Source organism: Capsella rubella, unplaced genomic scaffold (assembly GCF_000375325.1).
Source record: "Capsella rubella cultivar Monte Gargano unplaced genomic scaffold, Caprub1_0 scaffold_3, whole genome shotgun sequence".
Taxonomy (NCBI): Eukaryota; Viridiplantae; Streptophyta; class Magnoliopsida; order Brassicales; family Brassicaceae; genus Capsella; species Capsella rubella.
In genome coordinates this window covers 14254293-14277401 of record NW_006238921.1, presented here as the reverse complement: position 1 = coordinate 14277401, position 23109 = coordinate 14254293, and the positions used below count along the sequence as shown (strand labels likewise).

The window sequence follows — 23109 nt, the reverse complement described above, 5'->3', positions numbered from 1 at the left end:
TTGAGATCTTTAAGTTTGGGAATCTTTCATGCACTTTACATTGTCTAAACCTATGTATAGTTTAATAGTTAATTGTGCTCAAGTGATTGCTTACGCAATGACTAAACATATAGTTTATTTCGTTTTGAGTGGGATCTCTCACTCTCAAGAATTTGTCACACTTCAATTCGATTTATCTTTTGGTTAGTACGTATCGCGTATAACGTGTCTAATTAGTAGAGATGAACAAGTCTCGTTTTCGATAAGTGTAGAATAATATTAACCATTTTCTATTATTAATCATGTGTTATGCAAAGATACTATTGAAAAGAGAGAATATATATGCTCAAATTGACAAGAAAAAAAACAGTTAAGGGTTTAATCCGGTGGAATATTTGTAAAACTTATATATATATAAGCTAGTGGATGATCAATTGCATGCATCATCATGTATAGGCCCATATCAATCCTTGACTCCTTCTTATATATAAACCCCAAAATCAGGCATACTTGGTTCATACCATCATTCAGTTTTAGTGACCTATCGATCGAGGCTGATAATATAACTAGCATGCATGAAGATTTTATGCAAGAAGATGAAGAAAGCAAACTAAAGGAGGTGGTAAGTAAATAAGGAAGGCGACAGAAGAGAGTGAGCACACATGGCTCCTTTTTCTAGCATGCTTATGCTCGAAAGCTCTGCGTGCTTACTCTCTTCTTGTCTCCTCCGATCCTCTCTCTCTTTCTCGTTCTCTCTATATATACATGGCTATGTATATATAAGTATACTTATATCTATCTATATTAAATATGCATTATCATGCATGGCAGCAAATGTTTCTGTATATATGGATATAGATGATCATGAATATCATGTCTTGTCTTTTCATTCACCTTTCGTTTTCTTTTCACTAATGACTTACCTAACGACTCACACACATCGTTCTTCAACCTTCACAGTATTAGCGTAACTCGCCAAATAAGCGTTGAAAATCTCGGAGAGTCGGATATATAACTTGCCAACTTGGCCGTAAAGATGACAATTTGCAAAATCATACTGTTTTCTTTTTTCTTGTTTTTAATTAAATTAAATTACAAACACTAATTACATCAAATATAAAATAAGGCTACACAAAGATCAAATATCTTATATAAAAATTTTCTTTGAAAAAGTGGAGTATCTTAACCTCATAAGATACCCCTAATGAGGATGTCCTATCTTCCTGGTGGACAAAATTATATGCTTAACTAGCTGGTAAAAGTACCTTTCTTCCACCCTTTAGTCTACATTTTATCTATTTTTCTTCTTTTTTTACCATTTTACATCTTTGTACCTATTATTCATTTTTGTCCGGCACATATACTAATCTATATGTCTAAAGACTAAAATCTATAGCATATAATAGTGTTTGAATTATGGACTTTCTAGCTATATGTCGCAAAAGTAATACGGTATCATTAATAGCTGTCGTCTTCGTGCAAACGTTTTCTCCATTTCGAGTTATTTGTTCATATAATCATTAAAAATATGATTAAAACGTATCACGTAACCAAAACTAAGTGAGGGTAGATCTGTTAGTATATTTGTTTCTCTTGATAGACATGATGTTAATTGGAACATTATTTCATGTTGTGTGTGCATAATTTTTGACCTAGCTACAATTTCACACAACGTCTACATCTCTCGAGAGTTCTATATATAATAAGCTGGATTTTGCTCCAATTAAATATAAATTCTATAAAACTTTAACAACCACCCAAAAACAGCTTCGGCTATACATAGATCTATTAAAAAAAAAAGTAATCATGATATCGTTTTCTTGACATTAAATTAAATTTTTGTTGCTGTCACAAAAAAAAAAAAATGAAAGTTTACAATTTGCCTTTACTGTTATAATTAAGAAAAAGAAAAGAAAAGAATTCTAAATGTATTTATATGTATAAGCTAGCCATCTACAATATGGAAAAATACAATAAGGTCTTTTAATATCATTTAGACCTATCTTGTGAGAGTATTATAGTACTGTGCTATATAGAATGTGAATAATTTATGTAAACGTTTTAATTATCTTATTCTCAGTTATCTCATTAGTCTGCTGTCAATTTGGACTACGGTTTTTTTTGATTAATCGTACATATAAATGTGTGTATAAGTGTATATAAGAATATTGTAGGCTTACTTAATAAAGTCAGAGAGTGACACAATGGTTAAGGTATTTAATTAGTTTAAAGATGTCGTTCTTGTAAACAACCAGTTAATACTTAAGACTTAATTATACTTATGTCGTTGGAGTATTACATTTTCTAATACTTAAGACTTAATTATTCCCAGTATATTCCTCACTTGTGCTCTGCAAAAAAAACAAATTAGACTGTTTTTGGTCAACTTATGGATACATAATAGAAAATAATCGCAAACACTTTTACACAGCCAAATCAGAACCAGATCGATCGTAAAATTGCAAATATATATTAGATGATCAGATCCTAAAACAACTCTTATGTGCAAGCAATCGTGACCACTAAAATACATAAAGATGTTAAAAAAAAAAAAAGAGTCACACTAAGCTGCAATATAGATGGATATATATTATTTTTAACGATGATCCCTTCAAGATTAATCGAGTAGTCTAACTAAGTTATGTAATTGTCTAATCAAAAATTACTATTTAATTAATTCTGAAAGCTTACTAAGCTATCTATCTTAGTAGCAAAAGTAATGATTATTTCATGTACATATATATTTTGAGACAAAGAAGAGTTTGAATTCGGAAAATAACATTGACGACATCATTTCTATGTTCTTGTACATAAGATTATATAAACTTATAAAATTAATACTTGACATTCACATTGGTGAAACATACATGTTAATTATACAACTGACAAACAAATAACATTGACGACATCATTCTATGTTCTTGCACATAAGATTATATAAACTTATAAAATTAATACTTGACATTCACATTGGTGAAACATACATGTTAATTATACAACTGGCAAACATATAAAATCTCTTTACCTAAAACTCTACAAATGTCAATTATAAATTTGTTGGCCGTCTTGAAATGTTCGAATTTGAAAAAAAAAAGTATTTAATTGGATATATTTAAAAACCTTTAGAGGCCATTTCCATACCATCCCCATCGATTACTTCCTCTGTTTGCCAAAAATATATTTTATAATTAAATTATAAATTATCCAGGACTGCAAGATCCGTATCGGTGATTACCAACAAAATTCATATATCTTGTTTAAGTGTTCCTAAAGTCAATAGACAGATTATATATAATCCAAACCCTATGAGTCTACTTCATATATATTTCTATAATTTTATTCTGAGCTCATGTAAATTTCTTCAATAAAGAGCAATCATTGTTTGCTAAGTAATCAAATATATTTTTAACACTTGGTCCAAACATATATATATATATATATATATATATATATATAGTCATGATCAGAGAGATAGCCAATATATATATAGTCATGATCAGAGAGATAGCCATCTCCGCAACTGTATTTCCCCACCCATTTACACAAAACAAGATGGTAAAATCATTCACAACTAAAAATAAATAATCATTTGGTTACTTGTGGCATACGTAAGTAAAATTGATTAGATGGTGGTGATGCTGACGAAAGAAATGAGTGGTGGTGGTCCAAAGGTGGAAGAGGGTCAGCAATTTGTGGCGGTGGCCGTGAAGGGTTTGATCGGAGACAAACTAGGCGGCGCAGGAAGTCGCCGTGCTGTAAGGTGGGCCGTCGATAATCTTTTACCTAAGGCTGATAGGTTCGTGTTGGTTCACGTTATCCCAACCATTACTTCTATTCCTACCCCTAGTAAGTCTCTCCCCTAATCAAACATAATTTCAAAAATTTCTTGTTTTTGGTTTGCTTAAAACTAATGTATCTATATATATAAAGTTAGCTTTTTCTCTCTTCTCCTTAAGCCACATCATCATCCTAATCATCATCCACCTCATTTTATTATTTAATTTTAAAATTAATTATATCATTTTATCATATAATTTTAAGATTTAGACCTATGTAAATAAATTTTCCAAAAAGGAATATGAAAAATCTTTTCTTATATTATACATTATAAAACTAAAAAAGATAATTGATTAAAAAGTTAAAGAAACTTACTAATTATCGATTATACTAACAAATATATAAATAATAGATTATAGTTTTTAAGTGTTTAAAATATATATATATATCAATTAAAAATAATATGACACAAAATTCGATTATATTTACACAATTTAAATCTAAATTATAATGAGATTTAACGGGAATAGAACAAAAAGTAAGAAATATTGAGTATATAAATCTATCTAATTTATGTCTCACAAAATTTTCCAACATAAATGAGATAGCTAGGAACGAAACATGAATTATCATTTAAAAAAACGTATAAAAAGGTAAAAAAAACCAAAAAATTATTTAAAGGTTTCCAATATGAATTTAACTAATATTTTCCAATACAACACATATGTTAAACTAATAAACAAAATAAAAAGTTAACTATATTTAATAAAAATTAAAATAAATAAACAATATTAAATGAAATAAACCAAATATAAAGTAAATTATACTAATATGTTAAATTTAAAAATTGTTCCATATGAAAAAACAAAAAATATATAAAACATAAAATCAGAAACAAATATATAATAGTATAAAAATGATCACAACGAGATATAAATTACGTCAAATCCCAAAAAAATGTAAAAAAAAATAAATATATATGACAATATATAAAGAGATAATGTAAACAATAAAAAATACAACAATTCACCCGAAACCCACAAATCATTTTCAAATTTCAGGCCAACATATTAAAAACACCAACAATATTAACATCTATATCTATATCTGGTAAAAACCCTAATAGCACATGTTTATGAGTTTCTCAATGATTCTCCACCGCACTTCCGTTTATACTCACACTTCGCCTTATACTATACACACTTAATTTCTCAACAACTAATGAAGCTAAACTCAATAGGTTTTCTATACAAACATAATTTAAGTTAAAAAAAAAAGTATGGTATAGTGAAAAATTTGAGTAGAAAATAAAATACGAACCAATTACTCATAAACAATGTAATAAACTCCCGCGCGTAGCGCGGACAACCGACTAGTATTATATATAGTAGAAGTGAAAGAAACCAAAAGACAAAAGAAATACATAAAACATAATTTCTTTCTTTATGATGTATAACCAAAATTTTGTTTCTTTTCCGAATGTTCATAAATGACTTATATATTTTCTTGGTTATTGATCGGCTATATTTTTATATAACCAAAAAGACAAAAGAATATAAGCAAAACCTTTTTCCTTCTTTCTTTTACATGTTGGTAAAAAAGGGAAATAAATTCATATAGTAATATATAATTAGTTAGTTTTTCTTATTTCTTCTAATGAGGTAAAACGATCGGTTAGTAAGAATTTTTTTGATATTACATATGTAGTTTTGGTTGTGGATCGACTAGTACATTTATATTTTAGAGTAATGTTTACAAGAATGGCGTTGTTGCAGCCGGAGAGAGGTTGCCGGTGGAGGAAGTGGAGGAGAGGGTGGTGGAAATGTATGTGAGAGATGTGAAAAAAGGATTTGAAAAAGTCTTTGTTCCCTTCTTGAAAATGTGCAAGAGTACTAGTGTTACCAAGGTTGGTTCATTTCATTTTCAGTCCAAATTTATATACAAATGTAGATAAATTCAGGGTCAAACTGTAGATTTCCTCAACCTTTGTGACCTTCAGGTAGAGACTCTATTGCTAGAGTACGACGATCCTGCGAAAGCACTTCTCAGATTCATATCCAAATCAGGTGTTAACAGTTTGGTTATGGGATCATTCACTTCAAACATATTCACCCGGTAAAAATTACATAGCTCGATGCCTCGATCGGTTTGGTTTACATTCTTCTCAATCAACTCATACACTAACGTGTCGGGTTATTCGGTTTAGGAGAACAAGAGGTCCAGGAGTACCATTGACTGTCTTAAAATACGTACCAGGAACATGTGAAGTATACATTGTGTGTAAAGACAGAATCACTACAAAATCTATGGATACGTTACTCATCGGAGGTAACCATTTTTTTTGTTTTCTTTCCCTTTTTTCTTCCTAAAGACTTTGTCTTTAATCTTGTTAACCGTCTAATCATCAGAGCCGTGCACAAGTCCATCCGCAGCCTCGACTAATTCCCATGTCTTCCTGAGAGACTGGGCGGCTAGTTTCCATAGTGTACGGTCTCAAACGTTACCCGATCCTCTTCATTCTACAGGTATATTACACATACTGTAAATTAAAAAAAGGTTCAAATTAGACTTTGACTTGAACCATGCATGGCTGAGGTTTTTTTCTCTTTCTTTTGGATGTTGAAGAGGCAGGCACGAGGAGGTCAGCATCAGCCAGAGAGCTGAAACTAGATGCATTAAGCCTTCCTGATAATAGACCCCAAACGACGTCAACTCCAACTAGTAAGGCTTCTAGTACAACATTTCAAGACATTTTAAGGAGGCGTGGAGGATCAGATATACCGCAGCTAAATTACTCAGATTTTGATGAGACTTGTACCGAAACTCAATCCAATCTTGAGAACAACGTTAGCGAACAGAGAAGCTCTGGTTCCCAACCCGTGACATCAAGAAAATCCAAGAAGGTTACCTTACTAGCCTATCATGTTTTGGTGCAATGATTAGACTAGTAAAGAGAGTTTTGAATAATTTGGTGTTGTTTGATAGGTTGAGATTGAAACAGAGGTCGAGCGTTTGAAGAAGGAGTTACAAAGTACGGTTGTTAAATATAAACAAGCTTGTGAAGAGCTTTCCTCCACACAAAGCAAGGTACACAAATATATATATAACATCCGTCTCTGAATCAAAATCATTTTGCTTGCTTGTTCCCTAAGTAAAGTGTTTGTTTTGGGGTTTCTGCTAGGTTCAAATGCTTTCCACTGAATGTTCGAAAGAAGCTAGACTAGTGAACAATGCCGTGGAGAAAGAAGCATTGCAGAGGAAAACCGCGGCGCTGGAGAAAGAGCGGCACATGAAGGCGGTGAAAGAGGTTGAAGCTGCGAAAGCGTTGCTTGCAAGAGAGTTTTGTCAGCGACAGATCGCGGAGGTGAATGCTTTAAAGACTTACTTGGAGAAGAAGAAAGTGATCGATCAGCTTTTAGGTCTCGATCACCGGTACAGGAAATACACAATTGAGGAGATTGTTACAGCCACCGAAGGATTCTCACAGAAAAAAGTGATTGGAGAAGGAGGATATGGCAAAGTTTACCGTTGTAGCCTTGATAGCACGCCGGCGGCTGTTAAGGTTGTCCGGCTAGATACACCGGAGAAGAAACAAGAGTTCTTGAAAGAGGTAAGTAACTAATGAGTAATGTGACCATTACTTAAACTATGTCTTGTTTCGGTTAAGCTTATGGTTTGATTCGGTTGATTTCAACTCTATAGGTTGAGGTTCTAAGCCAACTCCGACACCCACATGTGGTTCTTCTCCTCGGAGCTTGTCCGGAGAATGGTTGTTTGGTTTACGAGTATTTGGAGAATGGAAGCCTCGAGGAATATATATTTCACAGGAAAAATAAACCGCCTTTGCCTTGGTTTATCCGGTTTAGGGTAATTTTCGAGGTAGCTTGCGGTTTAGCCTTCTTGCACAGCTCAAAACCGGAACCAATTGTTCACCGCGACCTAAAACCGGGAAACATCTTGTTAAACCGGAACTATGTGAGCAAAATCGCGGATGTCGGATTAGCCAAGCTGGTTACAGATGTTGCACCGGAAAATGTCACGATGTACCGACATTCGGTTCTTGCTGGTACATTGCATTACATTGATCCGGAATACCATAGAACCGGAACAATTAGAACAAAATCGGATCTTTACGCTTTCGGTATAACCATTCTTCAGCTGTTGACAGCTCGTCAGCCGAACGGGCTTGTACCAGCGGTCGAAAACGCGGTAAAGAAAGGAACGTTAACCGACATGCTAGATAAATCGGTTACCGATTGGCCTTTGGCTGAAACCGAAGAGTTGGCTAGGATCGGTTTAAAATGTGCGGAATTTCGATGCCGAGATAGACCGGATCTTGAATCGGAAGTTATACCGGTTTTGAAACGGCTACTAGAGACAGCAAGTTCGAAAATAAAGAAAGAAGGAAGCAATTTACGTGCACCAAGTCATTACTTTTGTCCAATCATACGGGTAAGGAAAAGCTCACCTGGTTCGGTTTACGATTTCAATAACCGGAAATTTGAAGTAGCTTTTGATTTTGAAGTATGTTTATGTTATTATTATACAGGAGATAATGGAGGAGCCAGAGATTGCAGCCGATGGATTCACATACGAGAAGAAAGCAATCTTAGCGTGGCTTGAGAAACACAACATTTCACCAGTGACTCGACAAAAGCTCGACCACTTCAAGCTTACACCAAACCATACACTCCGGTCTGCGATTCGCGATTGGAAATCAAGAATCCGGTTTTCTAATGATAGTGTTTAATACAACTGCCTAATATGTTTTCTCCTTGATTTGAAGTTGCAGTATTTTTTAGTTAATTATACATGCATGTAAATTATATATGGATTGTAAATTGTGATATTTATGTGATAGACTAAAAAAAAAGAGTTATGGTGGTTTGGACTTTGGATTATGTTTGTAAACCCATAAAAAATGAAAATTTTAGTTTGTTGAACATTACATTTGGTTTCAAGGTGAACACAAACTCCAAATTCTTCGTGAACGTATAATCTCATCATCCTTACGCATCTTTATGAATAAATATTTTGTGATAGAACTATGTGACCCTTATCAATAAGATACAATATTTTTTTTTATTATCAATAAGTTTATGAATTATGACAGTGTAATAATTTATATAGAACCAAACCTTAAATGAGGGATCAACTTGTTCAAAATTAATCTCAGCACCAATACTATCTTCCTTAGCCAAAAATTAAGATTCCACTTCCATATGAAACAAGCATACACATTTTACATAGCTAAGCTCAAATTAATTTGATGTTAAAAAAAAAAGAAAAGAAGAAAAACTCAAATTAATTCACAAAATAATATTTTTGGTATATATATATACATATATATATAATTTTTTATTATTAAAATTCTATGATATGTGTGTGTTTATATAATTTGTTTCCTATTCCTTGGTGAGATATAAGTTTCCACTTCCCACATATGAAACATGCAAATATTTATATACCTAAACTCAGACAAAAATGACTTTTTTAAATAATTTTAGTATAAATTATGTTTTATTAAAATTCTATAAAATTAATGTATTACCACATATTTAATTTTCATATTAATTTTTCACTTTTCAAAATTTACTATGATTAACGTTATTCATAAAATATATAGCTTAAATTTTACCATCACAAGTAAAAAATGGTTTACAGTAATTTCGAATTGGTTCAAAACATATAAAATTCATCCACTTAGGTACTCCACGTGTCGGGCCTTAATTTGTAAATGATTTGTATCTTTCCTTTTTCCTGAATATAGCAAAAATAGTAAAACCAAAGGTAATAATTTCTGATTCCTTTTTTTGTTTTCCTGAATTCCAAAATCCAAACTTGTAAATTGCCGTTTGAGCGATGGAGAAGAAGAGACTTGTATTCTTTCTCGCAATCATAATATTCTCACAGTTGATCGAGCGAAGAGAGATGCGAGAGGTTCTCTGAATTTAGAGAGAGAGAGGCTAAAGGATTGTTTTTTTTTTCTTTTCTTGGGAGAGAAACCAAAAAAAATGGAGAATCAAGACGAGGAGGTGGTGACGAAGGTGACATCGGAGGCTGAGGAGAATTTTGAGGATGAAGGGTTGGTTTCAAATTCAACATTGGAGAAAGTTGCTGCAGCGAAGAAGTATATCGAAGACCATTACAATAGGCGCATGAGACATATTCAACAACGTAAAGAAAGGTGGAGTTTTGTTTGCATATCATCTGTTTGTTGATATTCCTAAGAGAAGAAAAATTAGCTTCTTCTGTTATTATTTGAATGGTGTTGTTGTAGGAGCTGTAATGTTTTTGTTTCATAATGAGAGGAGTTTGATCCAATGAGAGGTCTTTCAATGGCCATTTTTTTTTGTTTGCAGGCGTTTGGTGCTAGAACAAAAGATAGCATCTTTGGATGTATCAGAAAAAGAACAACTTGAATTGCTGGAGGATTTGCAGAGGAAAGAGACAGAGTATACTAGGTTAATGAGGAACAGGCTTTGCGTTGATGATTTCGATATTCTCTGTATTATCGGCAGAGGGGCTTTTGGTGAGGTTAGTATTTTTGGGGTATACCAACTTTGAACAATCATTGCAATTAGATGGCACTTTAACCATTTGTAAATGTGGTATCTTTCTTAGGTACGACTATGCCGTGAGAAAAAGACAGGCAACATTTATGCCATGAAGAAGCTAAAGAAGTCTGAAATGCTTAGTAGAGGGCAAGTGAGTCTTAGAATTGTCTCATTGTTTCTCTTTTTTTTCTTACATTTAAAATTTGGGCTTTAAGTCTAGGATACCCTTTTGGTTGATCGTTCGTTCTAAATAGGTTGAACATGTTAGAGCTGAGAGAAACTTGCTAGCAGAAGTGGCTAGTGACTGTATTGTGAAGCTTTACTATTCGTTCCAAGATCCAGAATATTTGTACCTTATTATGGAGTATCTCTCTGGTGGTGATGTGATGACTTTGCTTATGAGGGAAGAGACTTTGACTGAAACTGTGGCTCGGTTTTACATTGCCCAAAGTGTTTTGGCTATTGAGTCGATACATAAATATAACTATGTTCACAGGTTAGTCTACTTTTTTCTGGTCTAATTATGCTGAATGCAGCGTTATATTGTGTGTATATACTTTGAGGTAGATCTTTTGCAGGGATATAAAACCAGACAATCTTCTGTTGGACAAGTATGGTCATATGAAGCTATCAGATTTTGGTCTTTGTAAGCCTCTCGATTGTAGAAATATTTCGGCTATGAACGTAAATGAACCTTTGAATGATGAGAATATAAATGAATCAATCGATCGTGATGAGAACTGCCCAATAGGACGTCGTGGAAGGCGTTGGAAGAGCCCTTTGGAACAGCTGCAACATTGGCAGATAAATCGAAGAAAATTGGTATAGTATTAAACTCTGTTTCAAGCCTTTTATTCATGTCACATCTGCGGCATGGTTTAAAATGCTCCGTTGGGGTGTGCTTTTAAAATTTCATTTGGGGTTATGTCTAAATCTTCTGGCTTTCGTGTTCACTTGTTTTGAACACAGGCATATTCTACGGTAGGTACCCCAGATTATATTGCACCTGAAGTGTTACTGAAGAAGGGATACGGTGTAGAATGTGACTGGTGAGTCACCAAAAATATCTTATAGATTTATTCTCCATAGAACTCTTCCTATACTGTGTGTGTCAGTAGGGTTATTTTACGTTGACATAACATAAATATTCATGATCAGCTTGTCATCTTTTCTTGCTGCTTGTGTACTAGTTGATCGGCACATATATTTTCTTTAATCGACTCGTATGATTGATTTGACTGCAGGTGGTCGTTGGGGGCCATTATGTATGAGATGCTTCTTGGTTATCCACCATTTTACTCTGATGACCCCGTAACAACATGTAGAAAGGTCAATTTGCTACTAAATTTATAGTCTTTTCCCCTTTGCTATTATGTCATTTTAAATTTACTTGTTGATGCTAAGATGAGAGTTTAAGATGATGGAAGCTTTCAATGTTGGCTCTGTTTCTCTTAGGATCTTCACACCTTCTTTTCTCTCTATTATAATTTGACATTTCGTGGAATTTAGATTGTGAGCTGGAGAACTCATTTAGTATTCCCCGAGGAGGCAAGGTTGACACCTGAGGCAAGAGATCTCATTTGTAGGTTGCTTTGTGATTCTGAGCATAGGCTTGGTTCTCATGGAGCCGGAGCCGAGCAAATTAAAGTATGTAAATATAATAACAAAGACTGTTCAGTCTTCACTTTTTCTGTTACATCCTGTTTTGACAAATGAAGACACATCTAGGCTCATCCTTGGTTCAAAGATGTCGAATGGGAAAAACTATATGAGATGGATGCAGCTTTTAAGCCAGTGGTCAATGGAGAACTTGATACCCAGAACTTTATGAAATTCGATGAGGTAAAAATCTGCCATTTCAAGGATTAAAAAGTTAAAGTGCTCTTTCTCACTGGTGTTATATCCTGATTCTATCCTTAGGTGGATTGTCCAAGACCAGCAAGAACAGGATCTGGACCGTCCTGGAAGGTACAGCAATTCTCAGTAAAAATTTATCACGCTTCACTTGTACCGAGGATCTTGCTCTGTACTTATCGAGGACCTTTGTTTATTTTTTGGCTGTAGGTGAGCATAACCCCTCAAAATATCAATTTCGTGGGCTATACATACAGAAACTTTGACGCTGTCCGTGGTGCTCGCCATTCTTTAGGTGCAACAAATGTTTGTTTTTTCATTTCTTTTGCGGACTTACATCACTTTAGCTTACCTTTCTCATAGTTTCTTGGAAATATGAATGCAGATATCAAAGGAGGCATTTCGCCACCACGCTCATCAACTGACTCTACTCGAAGTAAGTCTAATTATTAACATTTAAAAATGGTCTTCCAGAGTCCTCGCCTCGGACAATACTATTACCAAAGTGTCAGTTTAAACTGTCCGTGCTTTAATGTTACTACATTTCTCAGGTGACTCAGCAATTGATTATGCAAAACTCTCAACTGGTGAGGATGGTTCCCAACAGTGATCTTCTTGCTTTAGATTTGTCGAGACACCAAAGCAGCATGAATCAATCCAGACATCGTTTTCTTCTACAAAGCAAATCCTCTGTAACTATTTTTGTTGATTCATGAACCCTTTTTGTTTTTGATTCATAATCTCGGTTGCAGAGAGAAGAGAAGATGTGGAGAAATCTCTCTGTCTTCTTTTTTTCCGCAAGCTGTGTTTTTTCTATGTTTTGTATTATTTTGCATCTGCCCAGAGAACCGTTGTTCATGTATATTTCTCGTACCGCCTTTTTTCCTAGTGGCATTTTCCAACCGTTTCTTCCCGCCAGTGGTTGTTGTTAACTTAGTTATTATTATAACCAACATAGATTATCCCAAAAACACTTTATTTTTTTCTTCTTTTAACAAACAAGATTCAAGAATTCTCTTAATGAAATGTAAATAGCATCTAATTTTCTTCTCAACAAGATCTAGTAACTTTTTAAGAGTTGGTATTCTCTTCAAATAATATACCTTTTCTTTATCTAGAAAAGTGTAGGAGTTTTGAATGGTAATCTTCTCTTTAGGTCCTTTCTTCATGAATCAATATCCATGGTGTAAGACTATTATAGTATTTATAGAAACTAATAGTGTAAATTTATAATCATTAGCCAAAAAAACCATTGTGAAATTAAAAGAAACTAGATTTTACCTCGTGGTACACCACGGGGCTAGTAGTTTATGCATATCTGCTATGTAAAACCTTAGCCGTTATAATTTATATATACGTACGGTATATACAAAATTTGTTTAGACAATTTTATTTTTATTTATTTAAAAGATTTATCATATATCTGTATTTATTTTAAAGGTTTAGTATATATTTTTAGTATATTCTACGTATTATGTTGTATGATAGTACATGTAAATGTTGTATGATAGTACATGTAAATGTGTGTTTATCATTACATGGTTTTTTGGAAATAGTATATGAAATTAATAGAAGATGGTTTAATGATAGTTTGCAATTATAGTGGGTAATAATATTTGTAGATTAATGGAATATTGTGTAAGAAATGATGTGAATTTACACTTTCCAAATAGGCTTAGTAGAAGTGTGTAGTTGTAGATCACGATTTTTGCTTAGCAAACTTAATGGGCCCCACCTAATGTGTCTTTGGTTTACTGTATCTAACAGCAAAACGTACATTTAATCGTTGCCGATCTAAAACGACCGGGTTATCAAATTTTTCTTTCTTGTTGAACAAAATATTTTGTCCAAAATATAGAAGATTTGAATTTTTTTAATCCACACTCGTTACCATGACAACTCGATTCTTCCAATTTGCCGACAGACCTCATATCGCCTTTGGAGATTATGTTGATTTCGAATTGGTCCGCTAAGATTCAATTTTGTGCACTCCCTTCAAATTATTTGAAATTTACAAATCGAGAAACCGTCTACACCACGATTCTTCATTCCGATTGCGGATCTAATTGAAAGGGTAAGCGATTGATGTTTCCAATTACTCATATGCGATTCCTCTTCAGCAATTTCTGGTATATAACAGGTAGAACTCTTTCCAAATCTAGAATCTACCATGTCGTACACCACATGAATTTTTTTTGTTTTTTAATTTGTTTATATATATCATTTTATAATTTTGTATTATAAATAGAGTTTCTTTAAACAAAAAAATTGAGTTCTTTGAGTTTTAATATATATTTTACAGTGTTATATATATGTGTATATATATATATATATATTGGTGTTTTGCAATAACTAATAGTATGTGTTATTGGATGCATGTGGGTCTATCTTATAAATAAGTGTAAAATATCATATCACAGGATGATTTACCCGTGTTGTAAAACCGGATTAAAATATTTTAAATTTTGGTTCAAACCCATCCCACCAATATAACCCCAGAATTGATTTTTTATATTTTATAAGATTGATGTTTATAATATTTTTAGTTTTTTAAAAAATATTAAAATATTATATCTAGTGTGATTAAATAATACACCGCAAAACAATTAATTTAATAATCTTTTATTATAAAAGTTGTAGTATATAATTCTGGTTTGATTTTGTTAGATAAATATGAAATTTGCATAATTTTAATGTAATGTTTTTTTTTTGGTTCAAAATGTAATGTTTTAATATGATACCCTTCTTATAATTAAAATGGTCAAGGAAAGTGGAAGCCAATTATTTAAAAATTGTCTGGATATACATTTTGTATAACACCAAGTTATGATGAAATACATAAGAGTGTAATCGTCAACGTCTCATCTCAATTCTATCTCTATGTCTGAATATTCTTCCCCTTTGTCTAAGTCAGATCTTTCAATACGCATTTGATTTTCGTTATTATATACATATGCTGACATTGAATTTTGCGAATTATGCTTTTTTGTGTATGTGCACATAAACGTCCTATATCCCCATATCACTTGTATTACTGATTTAGTCATAGTTTATGAGATTCAGTTCTTATTAAGGGATATCTTCATCTGTTATTTCATTGATCTATTATGTTGGACATGGTTCTTAACACTCTTGTCTTTGTGCATATCTTTCTTTTTACTTTGTGCAATGTTTTTAGGAAAACTACTATCATTTTTTTTTGTTTTTGTTATAACTTGTAAAATGTTTGTTGTCAGGACTATAACAATTCATATAGGAAAGTCTTCTTCTAAGTCCAAATCGCTTTGGGAGTCGTTACAGAGGTAAGCAACTTCAAATCTTCTCCACTTTCATCAAATAATGTAGTTTATAAGATCGAATAGTGTTTTTCTTTTTTCTCAACTACTATACTTCATAGATTTAGCTTATGCTTTCTGCCAATTTTCCTTTACATTAATAAACATAAACATTAGAACTGAGAATGAGAATTGCTTAATAAACATTAGAACTGAGAATGAAAGTTAACCAAAAGATCCTTTATACAAACTATAATAGCCATTTAAAATAATCTTATATTGTCTCATTGCAAAGATAGATTAAAATAGAAATTTAAATCCAACAGCCATATCAGCTTCTATATTAAATCAAGCTTCTCATATGTGATTAGTTGAAAGAGTAAATGATATTTCTTAATATAGATAAATCATGCCATATTTCTTTGATTTTGTAATTAAGATTGATGCCCGTATCATATTGTTTACGCCGCTTTTGACGGGATTGTTATAACCGACAAATATATATTATGCAAATTTGGTCCATTTTAGGAAAGCTGAGCAATGTTGTATCTTATTAGGAGGTTCGTATAATCATCATTGTTGATTTTGCGGAAATCGTGTTTATTAAATATGAAGATTTTGTGTTTAAAGGAATATTTCCGATGGCGTAGTTGTTTTTATTTATACGAAATTGGAACCCAATACACAATAATGGGCCAGTCGGTATGTTGATATGGGCTTTACCGAGAAGTTAATATTAGGCCTGGCGATGGAAACGCATTACTTATGTTTGGAAAATCCGGAAGCTGAAATCGGGTTGAAATTATTGATTGCGAACCGACCCGAGAAAGGATTTAACCATTTTGTCCTTAATGATTAAAGTCTGACTGTTTATTAGGAGGGCATGTCGTGTAAAAACGGATGAGCAAGTAAGTGGTGAAAAAAAGGGTTGCAAAAATAATAAAATAGATTGTGAATTGTAATTATTTTGGCATAACGTAAATTACATTAAAATTTTGAAATTTGAGAACTAAACCCTTAATCATTAAATTGTGTTTGCTTATGAGTCTTTGTATTAGGAGATGGAGAACCGTCGATCTCCATCTCCTAATACTTTGTGTAAATAATATATTAAAAAATTGGCTCGTTTGAGTCGATCAATTACAGTTTTGAGCCAAAAATAGAGAACCAAATCGTTTAAAAAAAATCTACGAATCATTTGCAATAGGTGGTATAAAATCACAATGTACAATCACTATACTAATTACTAATTAATTCATTCATCTTGTTATTCAGGTTTTTTTTAAAAAATGTTATCAGGAGCAAGTAAATATTTTGTACCAAATATATAAATATATAAATATATATAATATATATATATATATATATATATATTATAATCAGTTTTAGGAGTACTGTAACTCTTTTTCCCGTCAAAATGTAACTTTACATATGAATTAGAAAAGTCAGGATACAATTGAGTTGAAAGCCATGTTGTGGAATGTTGTGGAAAGAAATAGAGAATTTGTTAGAAATACTCATTTTGGGTTATCTCTTTTTAAAAATACCCCTATTTTTTGCCATTTTTAAATTTACCCTTCTATAATTTTTTAAGACTATTCTACCCTTACATCTTTACCGATCCTTCTTCTCAAAACTGGCAAACACAGATTTTTTCTCTTCTCATATGTCGTCTCCGTCTGCTTCGAGGTTTCATCTCTCATACCCTTTTTTCACAATTTTATTCCACTATCTCCCTTTTTAATCTCTCTACCCCTCCTTCATTAATGAGAATACGTTCTTCCAATTCTACCCCTCCTTATTTTCTTTTTCTTTTATTCAGTTTAATTAAAAAAAAAAAAAAACTAAAATCAAAACAAAAAATCGACCCGACCCCGACGACCTCCTCCTCTCCGCCTCCTCCTCCCAAACCCGACGTCGTGCTCGGTTTTTGGTGCCGGAGCTGTCGATTCCGGCGACGTCGAAGGCCCTGCGTTTCTTCTTCTCTTTTGAGCTGTACAAAGCTCCAAAATGCAGGTACATTCTTCAACTATAAGCTTCATATAGAACTAGATATTTGAAATTTGATTGGATTTTGGTTGAGAAGATAAATCCTTAGCACATTGGATGTTTGAGCATGGGTTCTTGATTGATTGAGCTATTTAGTTGATTAGAATGACTTTTAGACCCAGATTCGTCTTGAATTGTAGAGTTTAGAACCCGGAATCGAAATTCGATTTTGAGTAGAACTAGTAAAACTAGGCACTGTGGTATATATAGTATAACTAGTAAAACTGGTAGTACTGGTACAACTCGCATAAATGGTAAAACTGGTAAAACCAAGTAGTACTGGAACTGGTAAAATTAGTAAAACTGGTAAAACTGATTTTGTTTATTGTACTTTTTTTTTTGGCAGGATACAATGAGCGAAAGAGTTAGCATATATTTTAAGTGTGAAGGTCGGATGTATAGTATTATGATCAAGACAAAAGCGAGTGATATAACGTTGTCGATGCTAAAAGGAAGGATAAACAACAAGGTTGGATTTGTTGAGAGCCATGTTAAGTTGGAGTTGAGCTACTATCCGCTAGTGGCAGAATCGAATGTGAGGGAAAAGTGTACGATTTATGATGATGAGGATTTGGATGTGTATTTGACGTCCTTTGATACAGAGAAGCGAAGATGTGTGTTGATTGTGGATGTCACAAAGGTATCGGAACAGCCTGAGCAAGTGATTGAAGATGATGATGATGATGATGATGAGGCTGTTAGAGTGGACCAAAGTTCTGTTGGTATGAATTATCAAAACCAACAGACTAGAGATGATGAGGCTAACGCCATTGTTGCATACGAAGAGAAAGATAAAGGAAAGGGTGTCGAGGGCGATTTTGAAACTTTAGGACGTGAAGAAGGTGATGAGTATGTTGAACAACCACCTGTTGTAACACCTTCTCAGTTTATAGACCCATGGGAAGACGGTTTAACTTTGAGGAAGTTTGACGAATTCCCAAACAAGAAGGCATTGCAAGAAGTGGTGGATAGAGCTTCGTTTGCTAACTGTTTTAGGTTTAAAATTGCAAAGTCGGATAAGGATCGTTATGTGTTGAAATGTTCTAAAGAAGGATGTAGTTGGGGTTTACGAGCTACAAGAGTTCCACATACTGAGATTTTCTCGATCCGCCGGCACAACAATATGCATAGTTGCTCTCGGGCGAGTAAAAGTTCAAGCAACAGTAACAGGCGCGGCACCCCGGAATTAGTTGCATCCCTTTTGCATAATGATTATCCAGGACAGATGGAAACTCCACGTCCCAAGATTATCATGGAACTTGTGAAGACCAAATTGGGTTTGAGTGTATCATACTCGACGGCATTGAGAGGGAAAGTTAAAGCCGTTAGTGATTTGCGTGGTACCGCGGAAGAAAGCTACAAAATGCTCCCTTGTTATTTGCACATGTTAGAGAAGGTTAATCAAGGTACGAGAACATATCTGCATTTGGATGAGAATAAGAAATTCATGTACTTGTTCATAGCTTTGGGAGTTAGCATCGAAGGGTTTCAAGTCATGAGAAAGGTTATAAGTATAGATGCAACATTTCTAAAGAACATATATGGTGGTGTTCTTGTTTTTGCCTCGGCTCAAGATCCTAACCGGCATCATTATCCGTTAGCGTTTGGTGTTCTTGACGGTGAGAATGATGCGAGTTGGAATTGGTTTATGGAGATGTTGAAAACCGTTATTGGAGACTCCTCTGAAATAGTCTTTATGACTGACAGAAATGCAAGTCTCATCAAAGCCATAGCTAATGTGTATCCACAAGCTCATCATGGGTTTTGTATATACCATTTGTCCCAAAATGTTAAAGGTCATGCTTCGAACTATAACAGAGATGTTGTTGCATGGAGATTCATGGAGGTAAGCAGGTTATACACAGTGGCTGAGTTCGAAGTGGAATACAATTCGTTCAAGATAAGGTATCCAAATGCTGCCAAGTATCTCGAAGATTCTACGAAGGTTGAAAAATGGGCAAGGTGTGTATTTCCAGGAGAAAGGTACAACCTAGACACTAGCAACGGTGTGGAATCATTGAACAGCGTATTCAAAGACGTTAGGAGGTACTCCTTAATTCCCATGCTTGATGCGATTATCGGTAAATTCTCTGAATGGTTTAATGAACATCGGAAAGAGGCCGTGTCTGGTTCGTTTGCAAATAAATTGGTGCCTTTTGTGGAGAATTACTTGCACGATTTATGGGGGGTTGCTGAGAAACTAAAAGTGACTGAGCTAAACTCTTTTGAGCTGCAATACAATGTCATTGACAACGACGGGAAGCCTTATTTGGTGAATTTGGTTATGAGGAGTTGTGGTTGCAGGTTCTTTGATATTCAAAAGTACCCTTGTGTACATGCATTGGCCGCTTTAATAGAGTACCTAAAGACTAAAGATAGAACTAGAGATATACAAATGCATGAGTTGTGTTCTAGGTACTATTGGACCGAGTTGTGGGCGATGGCGTATTACCAGACAATTTTCCTAGTACCGGATAAGTCTCAGTGGAACGTCCCGCCTTGGGTGAAAGATGTTCAGATCATTCCGCCAAAACGCAAAACAAAGGGTGGAAGGAAGAGAACTAAAAGGTTTGCGTCTACTGGAGAAAAGCGACCACCAAAGAGAAAAAGAACACAAAATAAAAGGCGGCGGAGACAAGGACTACAATGGTTGTTATTCGGAGTTTCTAGTAATGTTTGATTCATGTTTCGTTTATTTTTTGATTCATGTATGGAACCTTCTGTTTTTACCTCTACTCTCTATGTTATGTGACAATGTATGTTTGCTTCTTTTTAGCTTGATGTGTCGTAGCAGGGTGAAACAGGTATAACTGTTATTTTTAAGGCATAACTCGCATCTGTTTGGTAAAACTGGTCAAACTAGTAAAACCGACATACTAGTACAACTAGTATAACTGATAAAAGATGTTTTAGATGCATTAACTATGTATGTACCAATAAACGACATACCTAATGTCTTAACGTTGGTATAACGTTGTTTTAAAACTGACATACTAGTACAACTAGTATAACTGATCAAAGATGTTTAAGATGCCTAAAATTACTTTATATTGAACCTAACTTGGTATGTACCAATTAATGACATACTTAATGTGTTAACGTTGGTAAAAAATACAATTTTTAAAAATATTTATATTTAGGGTCGTTATGAAAGAATCTAAACTAGTGTTTCCTTATACTTTTAAGTTCACTTTCTAAATAATCACTACGTTGAGATGAAAAAGTTATATAAGTATAAATTTTTAATATATGAATACATAGAATATTCTTAATTATAGGTAAACTGACATTCATAAACTGTACAACTACTAAATATAGTTTTAAGTCAGTGTAATACTAATTAAACTGAAAAAATATCAAAAGTACAACTATTTGCAATCTTGGTACAACTACATCCTTGTCGGTACAACTAAGTGTGAACACATAGTGTGAACACATAGGCTGGACACGTGGCAACGTGTGGTTGGTCAATTTTTTTTTTTTTCGCAAAACTTTTTCGAAAATTGGCCAAAACATTTTGAAAATTTTGGCCAAAAAATTTGAATTTCCCGCCCGTTGAAATTTCAAATTTTTAACTCTCTCTCTCCTCTCTCTCATTCATCTTCCTTTCCTTCTTCTACTCTCGACCTCTCTCTTCTCTCTCTCTCTCTCTCTCTCTCCTCTCTCTCATTCATCTTTCTTTCTTCTACTCTCGACCTCTCTCTTCTCTCTCTCTCATCAATCTCGACATCTCAATCTCTATCTCTCAAGCCCTCTTTCTTAATCTCTATCTTCTCTATCTCTCTCTCTCAATCTCTCTTTCTCAATGGCGGAGCGATACTACCAAGGGGAGGATCCACACTATCGACACATGAAAGAGGCAAAGAGATATATGGACCGACTTGATGCCGTAGCCGATTCTGATTGGGGCATTCCTCTTCAATGTCCGTGTGGTGAACATATCGTTGAGGAGACATCTCCAACGGAAATTGAGAAGAAGAGATACTTTACTTGTGTTCACTATAAGGTAATACTGGTAATATTGATATAGTGGTAGTACTGGTTAAACTGCACCAAACTTATATATTGCGTTGTGTTGCTTTATAGGATGATGGGTTACACAGGCGCAAATATTGGGTTGATGCGATTGAAGAGGATGCCAAAAGCTTGAGGAAGGACGTGGAAGAGCACACAACTAGATTGAGAGAATACGCAAATCATGACTTCCTTATCTCTCAAATGAAGTTGCAGCTGGAAGGCAATGCAAAAGAGATTGCCTACCTCAAGGACGTAGTGTCAAGTCTTGTGGGTCGAATTGAGCTGTTAGAAGAAATTAGCTTTAAGTAATTAATTTGTTGTGTCTTGTTGTTTCTTTTGAAATTAAGACTCATTGTTTAATGTGCTTTAGTTTAAGTCTATGTTGTGTGTGTTTTAATTCTATGTGAACTCTATGTAGTGTGTGTTGCAATTATATCTTATATTTTTGTGCAGTCAAGTTTTACTCAGTTTTACTAGTATTACTATGCCAAACCGTAGTCAAGTTTTACTCAGTTTTACTAGTATTACTATGCCAAACCGTAGTCAAGTTTTACTCAGTTTTACTAGTATTACTATGCCAAACCGTAGTCAAGTTTTACTCAGTTTTACTAGTATTTCTAGTTTTACCAACTCCTTGGAAAATCTGAAATCGTACTAGGTAATTCTACTAATACCAAATCCTGAAAATAAGTTAAGTTTACACAACCAAAAACACAATAATAAAACAAATAACATAACCAAGTTCACAACCATCTTCACAACCATCACCACAACCACATTTAGTTTTTCTTCGATCTTGTCTTCGGTCTTGAACCGGGTTCTAGGGGGGCTGGTCGTTTTTCACCTTTCTTCTTCTTCGTCTTCTTTTGCTCCCCCGCTGTTGCTTCATCTTCTTCCGTTCTCTTCACGTAAGCTTCCAATTCATTAAACCGTTTCTCAAGTCCATCTAACTTCTCGAAAATGATATCAAACTTCGAACTCACTTCTTCTTGGAGGGTGTTGACCACCGCCTCTAGAGTATTGAAGGCTATTCTCGGTGTAGGAAGGGTATCTTCGATTTCTGACCGAGCCACCACATCTTCATCGAACATCTCTTCGAAAAACACACCCTTACCTTTCGAAATGAGCTTCATCCAACTCTCAACCACAACATCATGCACATCATCATCTTCGTGACCTTCGTCGATGAGTTCTTCCAACAGTACAGATTCTTCATCGGTACATTCTAAGATAGAGACAATATCCTGTTTAAACAAAAGAAAACACACACACATTAAAAACACCAAATTACTAGTTAAAGTTTCGATGAATTGGACAACTAACCTTAGTTTCACCGAGAACGTCATTTAGCTTCTTGAGAGGAAACCCTTTCATCGCCCCTTGCTTGAATTTCCTCCTACACATCCGTGGACACTCTATGTCCGCGTCTGGCCTAAATTCAATGAATTCATTACCGAGTGTAGGAATCGCCTCAAAAGCCAATAACTACACAACATATATAATTCATGTTAGCACAAAAGAAGTTAACAATCACAATGAAATTCGATTAGACAAACCACTAACCTCCATCGGGATACAAAATCCCGGAACCGGCCAAATTG

At 34.0% G+C, this 23109-nt stretch overlaps 5 protein-coding genes across 6 annotated transcripts; 4 read left to right on the top strand and 1 right to left on the bottom strand.

Moving 5' to 3' along the window:
* Positions 1-3605: 3605 nt before the first annotated feature.
* On the top strand, positions 3606-8610 carry LOC17892674 (U-box domain-containing protein 34). 2 transcript variants are annotated; one of them, XM_023785947.1, is made up of 10 exons: positions 3606-3825; positions 5532-5662; positions 5756-5871; positions 5963-6084; positions 6165-6281; positions 6382-6659; positions 6742-6843; positions 6938-7366; positions 7459-8208; positions 8306-8610. In XM_023785947.1, the coding sequence occupies exons 1-10, from the start codon at positions 3606-3608 to the stop codon at positions 8504-8506; spliced, it is 2466 nt and encodes an 821-aa protein (XP_023641715.1). In that variant the 3' UTR covers positions 8507-8610. The 2 variants fall into 2 exon arrangements, with proteins under 2 accessions (XP_023641715.1, XP_023641717.1); XM_023785949.1 differs by lacking the exon at positions 5756-5871 and having other exon boundaries at positions 5946-6084.
* Positions 8611-9573: 963 nt separating this feature from the next.
* On the top strand, positions 9574-13081 carry LOC17891437 (serine/threonine-protein kinase tricorner). The gene is made up of 13 exons (XM_006297361.2): positions 9574-9943; positions 10119-10293; positions 10381-10464; positions 10568-10809; positions 10892-11135; positions 11283-11362; positions 11558-11642; positions 11823-11960; positions 12042-12155; positions 12234-12281; positions 12378-12462; positions 12553-12603; positions 12719-13081. Exons 1-13 carry the CDS (start codon positions 9771-9773, stop codon positions 12775-12777), a joined length of 1578 nt encoding a protein of 525 aa, XP_006297423.1. The 5' UTR covers positions 9574-9770; the 3' UTR covers positions 12778-13081.
* A 4283-nt stretch (positions 13082-17364) lies between these two features.
* Positions 17365-20171, top strand: LOC111831561. Its single transcript, XM_023786190.1, has 2 exons — positions 17365-17458; positions 17838-20171. The coding sequence occupies exons 1-2, from the start codon at positions 17453-17455 to the stop codon at positions 20169-20171; spliced, it is 2340 nt and encodes a 779-aa protein (XP_023641958.1). The 5' UTR covers positions 17365-17452.
* A 1056-nt stretch (positions 20172-21227) lies between these two features.
* Positions 21228-21960, top strand: LOC111831686. Its single transcript, XM_023786807.1, has 2 exons — positions 21228-21497; positions 21578-21960. Exons 1-2 carry the CDS (start codon positions 21297-21299, stop codon positions 21815-21817), a joined length of 441 nt encoding a protein of 146 aa, XP_023642575.1. The 5' UTR covers positions 21228-21296; the 3' UTR covers positions 21818-21960.
* Positions 21961-22142: 182 nt separating this feature from the next.
* Positions 22143-23103, bottom strand: LOC111831704 (uncharacterized protein At3g43530-like). The gene is made up of 3 exons (XM_023786878.1): positions 23072-23103; positions 22832-22993; positions 22143-22752 (listed from the first exon to the last, which is right to left on the bottom strand). The coding sequence occupies exons 1-3, from the start codon at positions 23075-23077 to the stop codon at positions 22288-22290; spliced, it is 633 nt and encodes a 210-aa protein (XP_023642646.1). The 5' UTR covers positions 23078-23103; the 3' UTR covers positions 22143-22287.
* Between the last annotated feature and the right edge of the window lie 6 nt (positions 23104-23109).